The 20,744-nt window shown below is 37.8% G+C and overlaps 2 protein-coding genes across 4 annotated transcripts; both read left to right on the forward strand.

Moving 5' to 3' along the window:
- The first annotated feature begins 56 nt into the window (after window positions 1-56).
- On the forward strand, window positions 57-13,466 carry LOC122978969 (nuclear receptor-binding protein-like). 3 transcript variants are annotated; one of them, XM_044346106.1, is made up of 18 exons: window positions 57-176; window positions 1,017-1,424; window positions 2,410-2,532; window positions 3,432-3,533; window positions 3,706-3,795; window positions 4,115-4,155; window positions 4,280-4,374; window positions 5,453-5,536; window positions 6,584-6,642; window positions 6,728-6,826; window positions 6,980-7,112; window positions 7,320-7,410; window positions 7,732-7,782; window positions 8,316-8,451; window positions 8,664-8,717; window positions 8,863-8,926; window positions 12,127-12,182; window positions 12,761-13,466. In XM_044346106.1, exons 2-18 carry the CDS (start codon window positions 1,185-1,187, stop codon window positions 12,818-12,820), a joined length of 1,578 nt encoding a protein of 525 aa, XP_044202041.1. In that variant the 5' UTR covers window positions 57-176; window positions 1,017-1,184; the 3' UTR covers window positions 12,821-13,466. The 3 variants fall into 3 exon arrangements, with proteins under 3 accessions (XP_044202041.1, XP_044202023.1, XP_044202032.1); XM_044346088.1 differs by lacking the exon at window positions 57-176 and adding an exon at window positions 207-645; XM_044346097.1 differs by lacking the exon at window positions 57-176 and adding an exon at window positions 742-868.
- Window positions 13,467-15,308: 1,842 nt separating this feature from the next.
- LOC122979051 (keratinocyte-associated protein 3) lies at window positions 15,309-20,547 on the forward strand. The gene is made up of 6 exons (XM_044346222.1): window positions 15,309-15,437; window positions 16,614-16,798; window positions 17,415-17,474; window positions 17,605-17,802; window positions 17,989-18,123; window positions 18,382-20,547. The coding sequence occupies exons 1-6, from the start codon at window positions 15,425-15,427 to the stop codon at window positions 18,451-18,453; spliced, it is 663 nt and encodes a 220-aa protein (XP_044202157.1). The 5' UTR covers window positions 15,309-15,424; the 3' UTR covers window positions 18,454-20,547.
- The last annotated feature ends 197 nt before the right edge of the window (window positions 20,548-20,744 follow it).

Here is a 20,744-nt window from a genome sequence, read left to right on the forward strand (position 1 = left end):
AACTGCCTAATTGAAAGCACAGCCTTTCTCGGCTTCCGTAAGAACCTCATGCGAGTGCGCTTTTGAAAATCGAGACGATAGTTATGATAACAACAAAAGAGCAAAAATATAATTTCTTTTTTTTTCCACAGTTCTTTGTGTTGCGCGAAAACGACACAACACATATTTAACAATATGTACGTGGCTGTAAATATTGAATTAATGCTAGTCTGTATTAGTTATAACTGATTTTACTTGCAGCTGAAGGAGTTTTAACACGGATGTTTTAACTGCGCTGTGCGTTAAAATAAACACACTTAACGGTGGTTTACCAACTAACGCTAGTCCATAACCTACCATGGATATATACAGAGCTATACTGCTACATTAGCCAATACATCTTTTAAAAATCATATTCTACTTAGGGGGCAAATGTAATGTCACTATTTAATAATATTTAAGACACCACTGCGTTTTCTTTGCGCAAACAAGCACTGCTCGAGTACATCCCCGACCCTCCCACCCCTGCCAAGAGAAAAGAGACTAAACCCAACAACATATTTTATGACGAACTAGCCTTTTTGTTTCATAGCGTCTTTTTTTTACAGGTTTTTCACCAGTATGTACCCCAAGGCCACTTACGCGGCGTTATTTTTCTGTTATACGGTAATGTGTTTTGTGTATTGCTCCTAACTTTATGCTAGCTAACTATTTGTTTATCTTTCATTAGCTTGTTAGCCGTGAAAGTTAGCAAATGAGTGGGAGACAGAGCTGACGTTGGACGTTAACGTTAGCAAGAGCTTTAATAGCTAGCTACATCGTTTGTCTGACTGCTGTTTCTCTGCCTCTGAGCTACCATAAGTTCGTCGGTTTCTCACAAGTTAACTAGGTGGGGAAGAGCGACTATCAAAATATGACACTTGTAATGCTAAGGTTGTGTGTACAGTTGACACAGCGAAGGAGTGCAGTGAATGGTGATTAACAGTACCCTTCTGACTTCCTCTCTCTAACCCAAAACATGTGTCATTTGTATACAGTTCTCCATCCCCAGGCTCTAACTTGTTGAAAGCCAGGCCTGAGGAGAAGATGGATGTGTAACCAGCTCAAACAGAGAGAGAGGAGACGGCAAGAAAGAGGCTTCCCATCACTTGTCACAGCTCAGTACCAGGAGCAGAGAGGAGGAGGTCTATCATTCAAGTTGTGTCATGATGGCAGAGGCAGAGGGGAAAGGAGCTTCAGCTGAAGAGGGAAATGTGGTAGAGGCCACAGCAGCAGACATATCTAGTAGTACTCAGCAGGTACAAGGTGGAGCATCTGTTTCTCCACCTGTGTCCTCCATACAGCCCCCTGCCACTACAGCCACAGAGGATGAGGACGAGAGTGAAGACGAGTCAGAAATCCTAGAGGAGAGTCCCTGCGGCCGCTGGCAGAAGCGTAGAGAGGAGGTAAGAAGGCGTACTGGGAGGGATGTTTGGATATCATCAGTAGAAAAAGATGGTACATATATATAGAGGTATTCATTCATTCTCTGCACCAGTCCAAGTCGAATTGGCAATTTGACTTTTAACTATTGAGTGTGTATACTAGTGTCATGAAAATAAGCTGATTGCCTCAATGGATCTGGTTTATATGCACAAAGCTTATATGTGCTCAACAGAGGTGTCGTTTTTTGTTAAGACTGATTAACCATTATTCCAGTTTCATGATTATGCAAACTCTAGGTCTGCGAACGTTTGTATTGATATGAGACTAGATTTGATCTGGGATTACAAATTAATATAGTCTGTTCCTAGTGTTAAATACCATTAAGTGACACAAAGTTAATCAAATAAATGTTCTGAACTTATAACTTTTTCTGTTTTTAATGAACAATTTACCTGCTGGCCTGTCATGCTCACTTGTTTTCCCACAGACCATATAATCTTCTTCCAGTTCAGAGTACACACTGTATGAAATTATAAGACGTCATACACAAAACACTGTTACTTATCAGTATTAAGGTAATGAGTCATATTTGATTTTGTCAGTTTCACCAGCTCTAACCACACCCTTCTCATTGTCTTTGGTCACAGGCACGTAATAAGTAACTGTACTCAAGCTGGCCAGTGTTTTAACCCATCAATTGACTTCAGTATTGGCAAAAAAAAAGGAATTCCCCCTGATACATTGGTTTCAGTAGATGGTCACTTGATTCCTTTATAAGATGGTGTCTTTTTATAAAGCAAGGGCCATCACTGTTCTGTAATAATATGTAGTAGGTCTGGAAGTGAATGGGAAAGTGGTCTCAGACTTTTGGACCCTACTGTATGTGTATTAGAGGTTTACTGTTTATTCTTTTATTTCTCAACTGTATGTCCTGTATTTTATTTATTTTTCCACTGTGATATCATCTTATGTCATAATCCATTTCTCTGTTCCCCTTTGCTGTAGGTAACTCAGCGTAATGTGCCAGGGATAGATGCTGCGTACTTGGCCATGGACACAGAGGAAGGGGTAGAGGTAGTGTGGAATGAAGTCATGTTCTCAGAGAGGAGAAACTTCAAGCTGCTGCAGGTGAGGCCCAGTGTTACAGAGAAAGAATAAAACTGTTGCATTTGGGATTGTTAGAGTAGTGACATGAGATGTAATTGTGCAGTTCACTGAATATGGACTGAGCTAAACAAAATATATTTTTCTCTGTTAGTTAATCCAAAGTCTGCTGAAAATTTTATATCAAAACACAAAAAAGGGAAAAAGAACACTGCTGGCTTATTTTTAGTGATCATTATGTGCTTCTGTGTTAAGACACACTAAAACCACCATAGAACCACAGTTCCTGTAAATATACAAGATAAAAATGACAAAGATAGATTGGGTAACACATTTGCTTTCTTTCCCTGAAGCACACGCACACAAACAAGTTATGATGAATGACACAGCTCAAGGTTTGCAATGAGGAAAAAGCAACACCAGTGAAATTCTACTGTTTTACTGCCTCACATATCCATCATGTTAAATTTTAAAGTATACACAATATTGAGGATATATATTGGGATGTCAGTGACGTATTGTTGTTATCACTTAATGAGCATATTTAAATATATATAAGTATCAAGTTACATCAAAGGAAAACATTTCCACCTTTTGTGGAAAGTATATAAAATATCTCAGTTTGTGCCCTCATTATGAAGCAGTTATAGATCGGCAGGTTTATTTCTGTGAAAAACTGTGCACAGTTCACTAATGTCACATCATTTCCGGAACTGTGTAATCTCACTTACTGAATGAAACTAAGGTTGGATCTTTGGTTTCTGTCCAAAACTACTGAGAACAGAAACAGAAATACTATATGTGGATGCATAGTTCTTTCAATATTACTTTCAGTCAGACTCAGAGCAAAAGCAAAATATATTTATATTCATTTTATATAATTGTGATATACTTAATTACATTTTATTTTGTCATATGTTCAGGAGAAAGTGAAGGCTGTATTTGATAACCTGATCCATTTGGAACATGCAAATATTGTCAAGTTCCACAAGTACTGGACGGACACGAAGGAGAACCGCGCCAGGGTGAGTCTCAGATCTAGAAAACATTCTCTGGTAGCTGTAAAACTGGAGACATAAACTTGTTATTGAATCTTTTGTCTGTTTTCATAAGTGATAACATCATTTTTGAAAATTATAAAATGAAACAAATGTTAATAGTAAACTAGTTGTCCCCTAATGTCTTCCTCTCCATCAGGTCATTTTCATTACTGAATATATGTCATCAGGAAGCTTGAAGCAGTTTCTGAAGAAGACAAAGAAGAATCACAAGACCATGAATGAAAAGGTAATAACTGACTGTATGTAAATTTAAGGTAATAGAATAATGATATTTGAAAAACTTGTTATTTTGTAAATTGCCTGCGTACTGTATCCTGTGGAAAGTCACAGCTCCTTAATCACAACAGGGATTAGAGAGACTTCACAGAGCAAGGAGCACTTTTAACGATCTAGTAAACACATTTTTTGGCATTTGGCTGTTGTCAAAAAAAAGGGGAAGGATTTGCAGATATGCTGTGCACCAGCTTTGAGCAAAGTTAAATCACATGATGCAAGTCAGAGTCACTCAGCTAGTAAGCACTCTGATAAGGTGTATGGTCCTACAGGCTTGGAAGAGATGGTGCACACAGATCCTGTCAGCTCTCAGGTTGGTCTCCCCTTTTCAGACATCATTATGGTCACTCACAGAAAAATGCACACATATGGAAACAATCCAGTCCCTATCTTATGTAGTTTGTATGTATTTGTGAATGTTTTTTGCTGTCGTGCAGTTATCTCCACTCGTGTCACCCTCCCATCATCCATGGCAACCTGACCTGTGACACAATCTTCATCCAGCACAATGGGCTCATCAAGATCGGATCAGGTATAGAATTACACCAGTTTCACACCAGTGTGTTCTATAGTGGAGCTGGAGTACTGTTGATGGAGTCGAATGATGCTCAGTTAAGGATTTAAAAATTGGAGATTTCATATAATTGAATAGTAAATCTCATGACTTCGTGGTACCAATTTAGCATGTAATTAGTAGCAGTCTTATCTAGTACAGTGGAAACTGCTTATAGTGATCATGTCTGTTCAGGTCAAACTGATCACTATAAGCGGATGATTATTAAAACCAATTTTTTTCCTTTTTCTTTATTTCTCATGTAGATTACCATCTAATTGACATTTGTATATTTATTAGCCTACATGAAATAATATGGACAGCTTCGCTATTTACTGAATTTTATTAACTGTTTCAAAATACAGTACAGCTGTTTCAAACGCAGTGTGCGCACATTTTTGAAGCAGCGGGGGTTCTGACTTTTGCCAGTAAAGTTCCTTCTTTTCCCGGGCGGCAGAACAGGCGAAGAGAGCAGTGATCCTTGCCTTAGATTTCTGACCACACCCACCCCCTTTTATTGTCATAAGCTTCGAGGAGACTACGTTTTTCATTGAGAGAAAATTACTTTCTTTTTCCCGTCATGATTTCAATGTGCACGCAGCACCAGATGATTCTGTCCCAAGCTTTTTGATCCATATTAGCAGTTGAACACTGTAACTGTGATCACTGTAAGCGGTTTCCTCTGTATTCTAACTGAACAGTCAAGCCTTCTTGTGTGACAAATCTGGTGGCAGTATCGCTTTTCTTTATTATCAAAATAATCCCGCACATTGTATTTAATGTAAACCAAAGTGGTGTGTAATATGTTAATAAAACCACTGTTGTGTATACAGTATGTGTACTGCTGCAAAACTCATGTGCAGCTACAAAAGCTTCTCCACCTCTCAAACTCCCTCCTCTATAGTTTACACCAGGTTAAGATAATATTAATCTCCCAACTTCTTTTCCTGTGTCTTGACATTTTCTTTCATTCCTTTCTTCTCCTCTGTCTTGTTTCATACTCACTTCTTACTCTGCTCTCCCCCGGTCTGTGTATTCTCTCCTGTCTCATCTGCAGTTGCTCCAGACACCATTAACAACCATGTGAAGACGTGTTATGAGGAACAGAAGAACTTGCACTTCTTTGCCCCAGAATATGGAGGTAGAGATGACAAAAATAAGAATTTGTAGTTTAGATATTAACATTGTTTTCTGACCTCCAGGTGATACAGATATTTCAAAAAAGATGTTATAAAATATGACTGATTTCAGTATTAGTAGGAACTGTCTTTATTTTAATCATTAAAAATATGATTTCTCACAATATTATCATCATATATTGACATAGCAAAATATAATTATGCAAGGTATAATTTGATTATAGTTTTTCATGACAGTGACAGTTCATTAATGATATCCAAATTATAATTTTTTCAATACCTTAGTTTGAGAAATATAAACATGTTTTTCTACAAAGCCCCTCTTTTCATTCAACAATTTCTCATATTTTTCGATGCAACAGTGTTAAATGTTACTGACTGCTGACTTTGTTGATCCCTTGATTTTACCTCTAGTGTCACCATGTGGTTAAAATACTTGCACCACTAGCAGGTCATAGTTTTAAATTATTCTTTCAAATATCTCAACATCTCCTGGGTGAATTGATACAAAATTTTGTACAGAGATTCATGGTTCCCCAGATGATGGTGGCCAGCAGCAGGTTGACATTTGTGGTTCAGAGTGAAATTTCTTGACAACTAGTGGATGGTTTGCAATGAAATGTGGTACAGACATTCATGTCCCCTTCAGGATGAACTGTACTAGCTTTAGTGATCCTCAGTCCTTTGTCTAGCCTCAAATTTTATTTTAAATATATTAAATGTTTTATTTTAATACTTACTACATTTCTGCAGAACTATTGAAATTCCCATCAGCCTCAGTTGTAATTTTTGTTAAGTGCTAATTACCAAATGTTAGCATGCTAACAGCTAAACTAAGAGTAAACACGGTGAACATTACCTGCTAAACATCAGCATGTTGGCATTGTCATTGTGAACATGTGAAGTACGGCCTCAGAGAGAGTGTCTTGATCAGTCTGTGTTGTTAAAGTGGCATATTTGTTTGTCATTAACTTGATATAGGTATTAAGTAATGACTAAGTTATGATATAATATCTATACATATACATTTATTCTTTCTTTCATTGTAGCTGTTGTGGACGTCACCACAGCTGCAGACATCTACTCATTTGGCATGTGTGCCTTAGAGGTGAGATGCAATCCATAACACATGATAGAAGGGTCCAAGCCCCGTCACAAAGCGATATGTTTACATGTGTGTTTGGGTGTTTCAGATGGCACTTTTGGAGATCCAAGGAAATGGAGAGTCGTCTTATGTTTCTGAGGACTCGATCAGCATCGCCATACAGTTGCTGGAGGACCCACTGCAAAAAGTAAGACAAAGAGAGAATGATTATCTTAAAAGATCACATCAGATTAAGCTTTGTGTGTGTATATTAATGTGTCATAATGTTTATTTGAAAGCACTATGTGTGGATACCAGATGTTTGTCCGGAAGTGTGTGACCCAACGCTTTGTTTTTGTAGAAGTTAATCCAGAAGTGCCTGGAGTGTGACCCTAATACAAGGCCTACAGCCCGAGAGCTGCTGTTTAACCAGGCTCTGTTTGAAGTACCGCTGCTAAAACTGCTGGCTGCACATTGTATTGTCAGCCACCAACGTGAGTCCTTAACACACATATGCTAAATTACCCAGTGACAATTTTGTGGGTAGACCAAATTCAGAAAAACATTGTCTAACACAGTGCAGTCTCATTTGATGTCTCATTTGACACAAAATATAGAATAAAAAAATCTCCTGACCATCTGGATGTTGGATGGAAGTTGTTTTTTATCTAAGTTATGATTTATGATTTGTAATTATCCAGACATGATCCCCGAGAATGCCCTGGAGGAGATTACCAAAAACCTGGACCCCAACCTGATCATTGCTGACAAGAAAGACAACGTTCAGCTCAAGTAAGCCATAAGGATCCAATGGGATTCTGCATCATCGTCAGATACATAAGAAATAATGATTGTAGTTGGAAGCAATAGTAATTATTATCATAATATCTACAAATTAGGAATCATGAGTTAGAAACAGTAACAGCATAAAAAGTTGTTATAGATCCTAATATTATTAGGTGTTATGTGCCTTAATTTCTGTACTGTGTATATATATATAGAAGCTTGTATATGTCGAATCATCTATTGTAATTCATCCTAAATGACTTTCTGAGTATGTAGGAAATAACACATTTCACATTGTGTGGTCCTTTTTTCGTCATTTCTCTTTAGGCTTTCACAGTTTCCTGCATTGGAGCTTGATAAATTCCTGGAGGATGTTAGGTAAGTAGCAAAGTAATGTGTACAGCATTGGTCTGAGCAAGTCCAGTTCTTACCAAATACACTCAAATGACACCTCAAAGATGCAACAGTATCCTGCCACATGGGGGCAGTAGTGGACTTTCTGTTTTGTGTGTTTCCCCTCACATATCTTCTAATATGAAATTTAAATATGGTGCCCTGATTTTTCTTGACATGCTTGTTGGCCTCTCTGATCTGCAGCCAGTTCATCAAGTTCTTGTGCCACCTCACATTTCTGTCATTAACTTTACTGTAACTCAGAAGTTATCTTAGAGTTTCTGCTATAATCCACTCAGTGTTATTTGTCAATGTGTGGACCATACAGTATACTCTGTGAGTGATTTAAATCATGACCTGAGACCTACATCGGGCACAAGTGGACCCAGATTTAGAAACACATAAAGGAATCCTGATGCAAAGTTTTTAATATTATTTTGAGTGAATATCTCCTCTCTCTTTCATTCCTTATTTCTGTCTCCCATGTTTTCTCCACCTTTCTTCCCTCCCTGGATCAGGAATGGTATTTATCCCATGACAGCATTCGGGCTCCCTTGTCCTCAGCAGCCTCAACAGGAGACTGTTAAATCTCCCGTTGTCATTCCCTTGGTCAAATCCCCCACCCCTGAACCTGCAGAGCTGGAGACACGGAGGGTGTGTATGACAGATTATACTGCATTTTACAAGATAACGATACAATGGTGACATTTCTTAATCATCCTATTGGTAATCTTTGTTAATTGTCATAATCATATATTGAGTCAAGATATATACCATGCATTTGCTGGATTAGTGAAAAGTATTGTTCGTAAGTATTGCACTATTTGAGAACCGTTCATATTTAGGTTTCCATATTTCTCCTGCAGGTCATTCATATGCAGTGTAATGTTGAAACTGTTGAGGAGGGAGCAAGATATCATGTAAGTCATGTAATTTCCTCTGCAGCTTGTAGACCTCACTGACCAACAACATGTTAGTGTTCCAACCAGCCATTTGTTGTCTGCTAGCCACACAAAAGTAAAATGATCTCAAACAATTAAAATTGGTCTGTTTCTCTCCTTTTAGCTAACATTGCTGCTGAAGCTGGAGGACAAACTGAATAGACATCTAAGCTGTGACATGTTACCTCGTAAGATCACACACTCACACATTCAGTTCACAGTTGAGTTTCAGTACAGCAGCAGTCAGCCAGGAAGTTGCGCTTTGGGTGCGTTATTGGGTGTTAAGAAAGAGAATATTTTTAAAAATACAATATATTATATATATAATAAATTACAGTTGCTCATACAATTGAATGATCATCTGATTTCATTGAAGGTGTGTGTGTAGGTGATACTGAGGGAACTTGAGAGGATTAGAGTCTTCCTGGCATGTGTGTTTATGTGTGTGTCACCTACTTATGTCCCCACTCAAGAACTTCTGCATGTGTTTAAAAAAGTCATATCAGAAAGCATGCAGTAGTTCCATAATATGATTGGTGAGGTAAAGACATGTGGGTTACGCATGTGTGTTTGCATGCTCATTTTGTTTTCTACCCATGTGAAAACATGTTAGACTTTAAGACCTCCAGAGTGGGAGGGTTTTTATGAAGTGTGGTCATTCTGGCCATCTGGACGGTTTAGTTTTACAACTTTGGTTTAGGGTTAATGGTAGAATTACATTTGACTAGAGGTGATGATAAATGATAAGGTTATGTCTGTATGATTTACTGCATAGCTAACTCCACTGTACTCTCGGATTATACCACACACATAGTTTTAATATGCAGTACTTCTCCGTATGTGCGCACTGAGGCATGCACGAAAGTGAGAGTGAGATTCCAGCGAGAGCTTGAAACTCAGATGGCGTCACAATATACAGTATGCAACTATTTTAGGCAGAGACTGACTGACGCTCCTGTGCCATGAAAACCCTGCACCTCTATTTTGGACAAATTTATTTGGATTGCATCTTGGAATTGTTTTCTTAAATAACTTGGTGGCTTTTAAAACTCCAAGCATGAAATCTGTTTAAAACATTCTCTTGGAAAACAGCAATGATTCGCCTTTACAAATTCAGAATTTCTGACTTTTTGAATTTATTTATTTGCAATAGAGGACATACTAAGGAAGGCAAATGAGAAAAGAACACACAACACAACAGTTGCAATGGTCAGAATAATGTAGGCAGTATGATCCAGAGTGCACATGCACACACAGGTATGGTAGGCATGTATAATGCTGTAGGCGTGCGGGGAATGCCGGGCCTGTGAAAGGCTGCAGCAGACAGCTGTCACCTCTTGTGTCGAGCTGACCATCTCTTCCCAGGCTTTCATCTCTCATGTCTCTCATTCACACACACACACACACACTTCATTTTCTGACTTGGACTCTCTATTTTATCTCTTCTGCTCTTTTTCTCCCAGTGTTTCTCTGTTGCACACGCACAAATCCTTATTCCGTGGACACACATACTGTAACTTCATATCCATGCAGACACACATGCACCAATCAGTTTCATAGACACACCCTATAAACTGTCCGTCTTGCTGATATAAGGGGATATTCTGCAAGCCTTCCTTATCAACATGCCAAAGTCCAAAGGCACACTGTGAAGGGTCATTAGCTAATTAAACCACTTAAATTTCACCCTCACTGCCTTTCCCTCCCACACCATACATCAATGCATTCGCAAATGTGGAGCATGTTTTTTCCTCCAAAGTAAGACCTGACTGTAAGTTTGTCAGATGATTTAAGATTGGACCACAAAGCGGGGGGGAGCTTCTTTCCCCGCTCCAGTAACAAATCTCCTTTCTCATTCAAGGGAATGGGAAGGTGTGTTCAAACTTTTGACTGATACTATAGCTGTGGGCTGCTGATGTTTTTGTACTCTCTGAATGTCAAAGTTGTTGGACGCTCCATCTCCTTCACTTGTTTGTCTTGTCCCAGCCACATTCCTGGTACAGTTGTAAATTGACAGCCAGGTTATTAAAAATCAGTAGACCATGACAATTACTCTGACTAGCACAAGCAAAGAATGTCCTCATTTGGGACGGTAACTAAAATAACATTTTTAAAAACACTGGCATTAAATACTATCCATTTATTTAAAAAACAGGTTAAAGACAGAAAGGAAGAGGTTTTTTTGGGTTTATGCCAAAATATTCTCTTTATGTTCTGTCTGAACACACAGTTAAAAATTTTCAGGAAAAAGTTGGCATTTAAAGCTCTGGAACATTTAATACTAGAAATTCTGAGTCTGTTTGTTTTGAATGTATTTTCTCAGTATTTTAGTCAAGTGTTTGACTGTAACATCCAGCATTCCTTGTTTCCTTTTTTGAGCAACCTTGTTTATATTATATTCAGGCTTCTGTTGATGCCTTTGTGTTATACTTGAAGTTCACTTTTTTAGTGTTCTCACTTTCCCTCAACGTGCCCCAAATTTTTTCCAAAGGTTGTGGTTTCTTACACTTCTTGTGTGCAATGTAAAGAGCCAGAGGGATAGCACAGTCAGAGAAGAGTTATTTTATTTAACAAAAAGTTATTGACACTACTGTTGTTGGAGCAGTGTCTGTCTCTGGCTTTTCTAAGAGAAAGTCTTGCCTGTATCATTATTGAATGTCAATGCGAAATAGTGACTCTTACAAGAAGTCTTACCTCAAATTTACTGTAATGTTTTAGATTGGTTTAACACTTTCTATAGGAAAAATGAGGATACACCTTTGATGTGATAGTAAATGAGGTTTTCAATACAACATTTGAAAAGTGTAAGTGGAAAATATGTTCCCAGAAGGGGAATTCTGGGCACTAAAAGTAAGAAAAGTAAAAAAAAAAAAAAAAAAAAAGAAGAGGAAGGAGTATGAAAGTGGAAGAGGAAGGACTGTCCATTAAGTCACTAAGCCTTTAATAGCAAGACTAAAGAGGAATATTTAAGAAGCCAACATGTTTTGACAGATTGTGCATTGATCTTAACCCTGCTGGTTGAAACATGTTGGGCTTTTTTTAGTTTTTGGCAGTTAGGTGCACGTCTGAACTCTCTCTCGCTATTGTTTTTTATTGGAAATATGTTTGCAGAATGTTTGCTAAATGTCTACAGGAATATTTACAATACACTGCTACACAACAAGATGGGTTCAGAGATGCAAGAGTAGCTGCATTGGCTACTATTCAGTGTTTTTTGTGTTAAAGGTGGAATTTAAATCAGCATCTGGACAATATTTCCTGAATGTGGTGTTTACCCTTAGCATGTTCTTCTTCAGCTGTTGTAATAGTGAGTAACTGAAAAAGCTAATGTGAAGGTGATGTTACATGTCCATGAATTACTGTTAGTAACTGCTGGTGTTTGTTTCAGATGAGAATGTTCAAGAGCTGGCCGGAGAGTTAGTTCAACTGGGCTTAATCAGTGAGGTGAGTGTTTGTGTCTAATAGACTCACATTGACTTTGTCTGTGTGTTTGTGTGTTTGTGTGTGTGTGTGTGTGTGTGTGTGTGTGTGTGTGTGTGTGTGTGTGTGTGCATTGTCTGCACATGTGTGCTGCAAGCAAAAACAGATGTGTGTGTGTGTGTGGTGTGGATAATTCTGTAGATAAGCATGCTTTTTCTGTACCAAACTGTGTGAAAGCTCAAGTGATTTTAAAAGGTGAGGTGAGTCCCGACTCCTACACAGACTCCAGCACGTACACACCTTTCTCTCAAAGAGGCTTATGCACATTTACTGTTACATATGTACTCTAGTACCCACTCACTAGGCATGCGCACCTACCCACACTAATGTTGTATAATCATTTCATCTCACTGTGGGCGAGAGTATATGTAGACTTTTGTCTTAATGACTTAATCCTCTTAATGGATACATAAAGCTGTTTCATGCCTTGTCTGGTGTATGTGACCTACTGTATGTGTGACTGTGTGAGCTATTTCTCTTCTATCTAATAAATCAGTGTCTTTAAAATGTCCTGGATTGATGAAAACATGTTATCTCCACAGGTGGACCAAAACATGATAGCCTCTCTACTAGAAGAAACATTCAGCCAAGCTCTTCAATAATGACGGTTTCCTCAACATGTTACTGTCTCCTCATAAGTGCACACTCTCAACCCTGATTCATTTACTGATTATTCAACATTGTGACCGTATTTAAGTTTTTTTTTTTTAATTTCCCCTTTTTTTTTATTTAGTTAATGTGGCCAAAACAGTGTGTTTTTCCTTTCTGTCGGGGATTAAAGCTTCCTAACAGCACACAGTACTTTTAGTGTAAAGCTATTTGTACATAATGCATTCACAAGGAAGCCGCCTGGAGTGATTTCACGTATTTATTTTACAGTCAAAGCATACATGTACACGGGTGGAGTTGTTTTGAATGAATTAGCTGTTAAGTTCAGTACAAATGTAAACCCTAATCAGGTTTACATTGAATACCACAATTTCTCAAATGCATAGTTGTGTTTTACTATGAGGTAGTTTGAGGTACATGTATGAGGTACATTATGAATTGCCTGACCGGTTTGTGTCCTGCGATTAGACGGTCTAAAAACATCATCAAAGACTGATTCAGCCCTTCACTGGAGTCACACCGCACACTAATTCACCTCTCACCACCTTAAATTTTATGGTGGTAATGTTGACCAACAGCAAAACTATAGCTTCCCAAGAGATGGAGGGATTAGTTTCTACCCAAAGAAAATTTAACAAACTAAGTCATCCTTTTCTGGATCCTCATTTCACGTGGTTTTGCTCCCTTTTGTTTTGCCTCATATGACAGAACATTCCCAGCTCTTTGACTTTTCTGATATGCCTCACCAACATATCACCTATCATGTTAAATATATGTAAATGTCTCAAAACTGTATTGCAGTGATGCAAACTTCAGTTTACTTAATAAATAGATACATAAATTCCCATTAATATTTTTAGAAAGCCTGTGATACAGAATAAGATGTATGTGCATCACTGCATGTGACATTTAGGGCGAGCATCTTGCCAATTTTCTCTAGAATATGTTACTGGTACTGTGAACTCAGTGTTACTGAATGTCCGTTTATGTGTTTGTTTGTTTGTTTTTTTTATTTTGCTCTACTGTTTGCCTTATTCTGGGCCTACGCACATGCCTTAAAGTCCTCTTGTCTCCGTTTGATTTTAGTATTTTATTCATTGTTTTATCATTTGCCTTTAAAATTAATTATAGTGAGACGTGTATGAACTCAGCTGCCATATTCTGTTGAAAGAGGACGTGGCTTTTTCCAGATACATCTGTGTGAGAGTTCCATATGTTATATTTATGTTAAAGATACTGTATATTGTGTTTTTCTTTACTTAATAATTTCACTTTTTGTGGTTTCACAACAAGGCCACATTATTGAGTATCTGAGCCAACACACAACTCTTCTTGTTTCTGTTGCTATTGTTTTCATTTAATAACAGACCATTTGATAAAGCTGGGACCTAGTGGGTTGATATCCTTCATAGAGTACATTATACAGGTCTTGTTTGACTTGTATTGAGATCAGGGAGTTCTTTGTGGCCTTTTAATGACATTATGGCTCAGAACTCTTTATGGACTACTGGTACTGCTGTGTCTGAAAGCTCATACAATTTAAGACCTTAAACAGGCTGCAAGAATGCAGAGAAAATAAAACTTTCTCTCTATGTACAAAAACAAAACAACAGTTGAAATACTTTTAGGTACAGTACCTGATTCCTTGACATTTCATTGAGATTATACCTTATGTTTTGTATTATCACGGTGTCCATTTAACTGAAGACCACCGTATGAGCTTTTAGACAGAGCTTTCTTCTGATGCTGGTTGTTGAGTTGCTTAGCAACATAATGTTAAATTGGACACCTCACAAGTGAGATCGGGTGAATCCAATGAGCCTCATTCATTTATTTCTGTAAGTATTTTTAAAATGTATTCAAATTACTGTTGTGATCCAATCTGCATATTTTGCTGTACATTTAGTGTGTGGTCCATCAAATGCATTGTTTATTTTCCTTTGTTTGTCTATTTGTGAACTGCTAAGGTTGTTTAATCCAAAGATATGTTTTAAAGTTAGCCAGGAGAATGTAAAAATAAACCAATGTGGTCACCAGGGCAGCTTTAATCTCTCTCTTCCACCCGGTGTACTGGTGGTGTTGAAACTGGTTATTAAATAATCGTATGGGTTGGGCAGCTTCAGCCTGTTTGTTACTGGAGGATGTGAGCTTTCGGTCATACATGGTTATTCTTGGATTTTGTTCATAACATAAATTTGTGTGTGCCTTTTCTGAGATGTGTATCCTGACAGAATATGTATGACTTGCAAATAAATGTGTGAAATGCTAGACTTCGTCGTTTTTAGTGGGTGAAAAGGAAAAACATACTATTTGCTTTTGTTTCTCAAACTTATCTGTAAAACGATGATGTCAAACGAATCAGATCAGGTGACTTATACAGAACTTGCGAGGATAATACAACAAAGAAACTTGTAATAAATGTCTGAAATGCCAGTTGCGCCCCTCAGCGCCCAGCAAGCCACAGGTAACAGGTGAGTTTCGTGACGTCACACAGGAAGTGGACATAGGTACGTCCCTGTGACTTGGTGGTGAACAGTCGCTTGGAAAATACGGACGTAAGTCAGTTTATTGAAAGGAAAACGTCTGGTCTACTAGAGATGTGCAATTTTGGTGAGTGATGCCCCTATGACATAGTTTTGTTGTGCTAGAAAAACGCATTTGAATCACTAGAATCAGGTTTATATGTCCGATAAGTTTCCCTCCACGGGTGTAAATGACCATAGGCCTGCAGGTGCACTTTCATTTTTAAAACTGTATTCCTACATGTATTATTGTGTGTATAACATTAATTTACCTGGTTCATTTTAAGAGGAAATTAGCTGTCAACATTTAAAGAGACCGACAATAGCATAAATCAATACTTCAAACGTTTGAGAAGTATCAAATCTTTGTACTTCTTCCTCCCATCTGTGACTCACTCAGTACACAAGAGTCACTAGCATGTAGCCTTTGTATGCAAATACATGTGTCCACCCCTGCCTCCTTAACAGCAGAACAATACAAATTCAAATGTGGCTGGAAAAACCACAATGACTTCTTTAAAATTAAGTTAATCAGAAACCTGAACAATTTCTGCCCCTATTTAACGAGCTGCAAGTATAGTATGCATATGTAAGACCTAAAAAGGAAAAGTTTATCAGTGGAGTTTTCGTTTGTTGCAAGTGCATTTTGTAATGTTTGACATTTGAAGGAGTGTACATTTGACTTTCTTTTAGCAAATAATCGTAATTTATGCTGATGCAATGGTCTAATAATTCAATTTCATCTTAGTATATGCATCAACACATGGAATAATGTATTTGCCATTGAAATTAAATGTATTTGGATATTGTTGATAACAATATACATACATACATGTGTGCATTTAATATGTTTCCATAAACGTATGTAGGAAATTAACGATCAGGGGAAAAAAGCCAGTCAGTTAACATATCATGTCAACAGAGACACAGAATAAATGAATGTACTGTTTTGTAAGCAAGGGAAAGAGGTGTTGCTTTGTAGACACCTGATGGAGAATTTATCGGAGATGTACAGACGGGTGACAAATTAAAGGAAAAACTGTTACAGGACTGAATGCTTGACCCCTACAGTGAGGGGATCCGGTGGCTCTGTTATGCTGTGGGGGGCATTTTGCTGGCATGGTTAGTGTCCACTCCAACACCTTATTAAGACACTTTATGTTTGTTTTTCCTTTAATTTGTCACCTGTCTGTATGTTAACTCAGAATGTATGGCTGTTTTGGTATAATCAACATAAAGTACTTCTTGTATCTCTGTCAACCAGATAAGGACAAAGGGCCAAGGAGGCTGATGAAAAAGGGGTTAACACTCATCCTGGTCGGCCATATTAACTTCATCCTTGGAGCTATTGTCCATGGCAATGTCCTCCGCCACATTTCCAAACCCGGCCAACAAATCACAACAGAATACACTGCAACCAATGTCATCTCTGTCACATCTGGCCTGCTGGTGAGTCAATAGTTAAAGTATTCATACTTTGCTTCAAAGTCAAATTAGAAGTTCAGGAGAGGAAACCAAAAGGCTTAAGGTTTGGAGAACTTTCAAAGGCCAGTCTTGGTTTACTTAATATATTAAATTGAAGTAGCATTCACTGCATCAGCTCTCTGTGTTCTGTACATCAGACCAACAGTATAAATCAAAAGTGATTTGCTCCATCAGTGCGGCATTAGTGTTGTGTATTTTCTCCAGCAATCAAGACTGAACTTGTCTTTATAAGAGAGCTGGTTTTTCAAACAGATCACTAGTTGCTCAAGGGCAGATTCATTACAGAGAGCTATCAGATAAACTGCCAGTTATTGATGATGAGATGGTGATAAGGTCATGTGTCTTTGAAATATATATTCTGTTCACACATTAGTACACAGTATGTGATATATTTGCCCTGTTACTGCTTTTTCACTCATTGTCATTAATTTAAAAATCTGTGTTTATTCCTTTCTGTCTGAAAACGCAGCCTCACATCCTTTGAGGCGGGTTTACGACTTGTGGTACATAATTTAATAAGCCCTGTGCCATGCCAAAGTAATGAAGCTAAAACAATCATCTTGTCTTTTGAATCTTACAGAGCATTGCCACTGGGATTATTGCCATCGTGGTGTCAAGGAACCTTCATGTCTTCAAACTGGTAAGAAATTTAACTTAACTTGAATCACTGATATAATCAATTCACTCATTCTGTTTTTACTAAACAGTTCAATACACCTCCCCTTGTTTGTTTTATTTATTTGTACATGATGTTGTCTCTGTCTCTCCAGCAAATAGGACTTCTAATTGCATCATTCTTCAACGCCCTGCTGTCAGCAGCATGCTGCACTGGACTCCTCTTGGCCATCAGTATCACTGTCGCACACAATGGTCAGGGTTTGATGCTAGGATGCAACAATACAGAGGTTCCCATTGACGCTCGGTCACCTATCAGTGCCCAATGCCCGTTTGATACAACACGGATCTATGTGAGTCTAAACTTTCCTCTTAAAATATGATGATTGGTAGGGATGTACAATTGCAGTTGTTCAAGTAATGTCTGTTACTCCCAAGTTATACTACAATTTAAAGCGTCTTTGAAATATATATTCTGTTCACACATTAGTACACAGTATGTGATATGGTCAACCTTGTAGTGTTATTTTATGTCTCAGGACACCACCCTGGCGCTGTGGATCACTTGTTCTGTGTTGGCAGCGGTTGAGGTCGGCCTCTCTGTCTGGTGCTTCATCGTTGGATTGGCTCTCAGAGGGCTGCCACCCTGTGGGAACAGCTACATCAAAGAGCAGGTGTGTGTGTGTGTGTGTGTGTGTGTGTGTGTGTGTGTGTGTGTGTGTGTGTGTGTGTGTGTGTGTGTGTGTGTGTGTGTGTGTGTGTGTGTGTGTGTGTTTGGTCTTACTCAAACACACATACATGCATACAACTTCCCCACACATACCTACTCCTACTGCTGGATCTGTCATACTCTGCTCCTCTAAGTCAAATGAATATGCAAACACTCTTACTTACTCTCTCATGATAACACAGACTAAAATTCTCTCTTCCAGTTGGAGGAAGAAGCCGGGTGCTCTCCCCACAGCCGACGCCTTATTGGACGGCGCTTGAATCCTGATGCCTAACTGTGTTGACTAGCACAGCTAAATCCCAAAAGGCATTAATGCAACTGTGTTCAGAAGAGTAGATTTTAACCTACAGTCAGCTAGGTGAGTGTCATTGTATATGTCCCTCAGGAGTGGGATTAGTTTTAAGAAACTGGTTCTTACTTTGTAGTATCATAGTGCCATGTACACTGATGCACAGCTGGGTTACCAAATGGCTCTGTTTGCTTTGATTAAGTGTGGATATATGTATGTGGAAGCTACAGTAAGATATGAATGATAGTTTCAGTCTTATCAGAAGCCATCTATGACTGTTTGGGTTCAGTGGACCAAATATGTCACACTCAGCATGTCTTTCAATATGAAGAAACCTTTGTTTTTGATGAAAGTTCATTTTTATATCTAGCAAAATATGTTAAGTAATTTTAGCTGAATTTAGGTATATTATAACTTGTATGAACACTTACTGTTTGGTCAAATACCAGATACTAAACTAAGCTCTACTCATCAATCTTTATCTACAAACATTTTGCTTCACACTAGCTTTTCATGTACATTGACAAACTGTTATGTGGGGTCATGTTTTATGATGTTTTTGCTACCAAATAGTGATTTTTAATACTATGTAGATATAATATTAGGCTTTAGATTGAATCGGACACATTAAAGCGCACTTCTTGAAAATGTTTCCTATCATGAGATACGAAGGTAACAGCAGTCATATTCATAATGTTGTTGTTGCAGCCTTGTCCTAGAATTTCATTTAAAAAATGCTTCTGAAAGAAAAAGATTTTAAAGGCTTTGTGAAAATTTAGGGCTGAAAAGCTGCAGGGGATTAAATCAAAAAGTATTTTTAAGATTTTTAAATAATTATTTTTCTTTGTCGCTTTTGCCTCTAATGAGACATTTGAATTGATGAAATGACAAGAGAATTGAAGGCTGGCAAAATCAAATCTTTTTCTGTGTTTGTCCCCAGAAGGTTTCATCTTTGACAATTCATACATCTCAGAAAGCTAAAAGACAGCGTTAAGATGATATTGAGAATATATTTAACTGTCTGAATTGAAAGCCGTGGATGATTGGATGGATTGAGTACATTTGTGTACATGCAGAATACTGTTGGTGAATGTCAAGTGGGTTCATATTAAGAGGTTAAACCAGTATGTGGGCCAGCAGCCTCAGCTGCTGCAGACCCCCCACTTCTCAACAACAGAGAAGATCAGATCAGATCAGCCATGAAACGGTTAATCTAGTGCCGTGCTCAATCGTGTGGAAGGGAATCATAGCACAGAGTCCTAATCCTGAGGCTGTAAGGGATAAATATTGACATAGTGTTGACTGATACAATCACAACAAATCTGTGTGGTGGTTTCCGTCAGTAGGACATTGATGCCCCACTGTAGACTGTAGAAATTAGTATTTGAAATCACAAGATGAATATTAGTTTTGCAGAGAATTTGCAGAAACTGGCTTTTTTGAAACGTTTGAGTGCGTTATCAGTTAAATTTTAGGGATAGTGTTTGATGTTAAGTAATGGATGTCCTATATCTGAGGGTTATTTAGTACATTTGTAAATTTACCACAATTCTTTTTTTTTTCAATTTTAAAAAACTTAAAATAATGACTTTGATTATCAGTGATTAAAAAATGAGCTTGTTCATTTTTTCTTGAAATTGATTTGAATTGAAAACCTATTTACACTCCTTTAATTATGGTTGACTCCCTTTCTCTGCCCTCGGTTACAAAATGTAAAATAAAATGTGTCAACAGTCTATATACTCAAATACATCAATACATTAATGCTCCACATATTAGCAGACTGTGTGTAGAAGATGTGTTTCTTACAACTGCACTGACTGAAGTATTTTGCTGTCTTAATGTACGTTTGTCAGGTTAAATGAATAATCTAAAACTTTTGGTGCTTGTATTGTTGTTTCCAAATGAGAAATTCACTCATTTTCCCCCTAAATCAGCCAAGTTGTAACTTGATAACAGCTGTTAAATACTACCTGCTTTAAAAAGACAAAAGGTGCTGCACATATCATTATTTACTTTGTTTTTTTAATAGCATATACATTTGTTGTATGATTTTAATAAAGATTTTTAATAATGCTACCTCAAGTAGTTTTCCTGCTTTTAGTTGTCTTTGTTTATCATCTATTATCTATATTTTTGGTTCACATCTTTGTTATTGGAAGCCTGATGTCCCTCCTTGCACTGAGCCGCCAAGGGAGTGAGTTATTGCCTCTGCCTTCACTTCAGTGGAACTTTTTTTTTTTTTTCAAATTGGTTTTCACTCTTTGTGACCTGTC

Source organism: Thunnus albacares, chromosome 1 (assembly GCF_914725855.1).
Source record: "Thunnus albacares chromosome 1, fThuAlb1.1, whole genome shotgun sequence".
NCBI lineage: Eukaryota > Metazoa > Chordata > Actinopteri > Scombriformes > Scombridae > Thunnus > Thunnus albacares.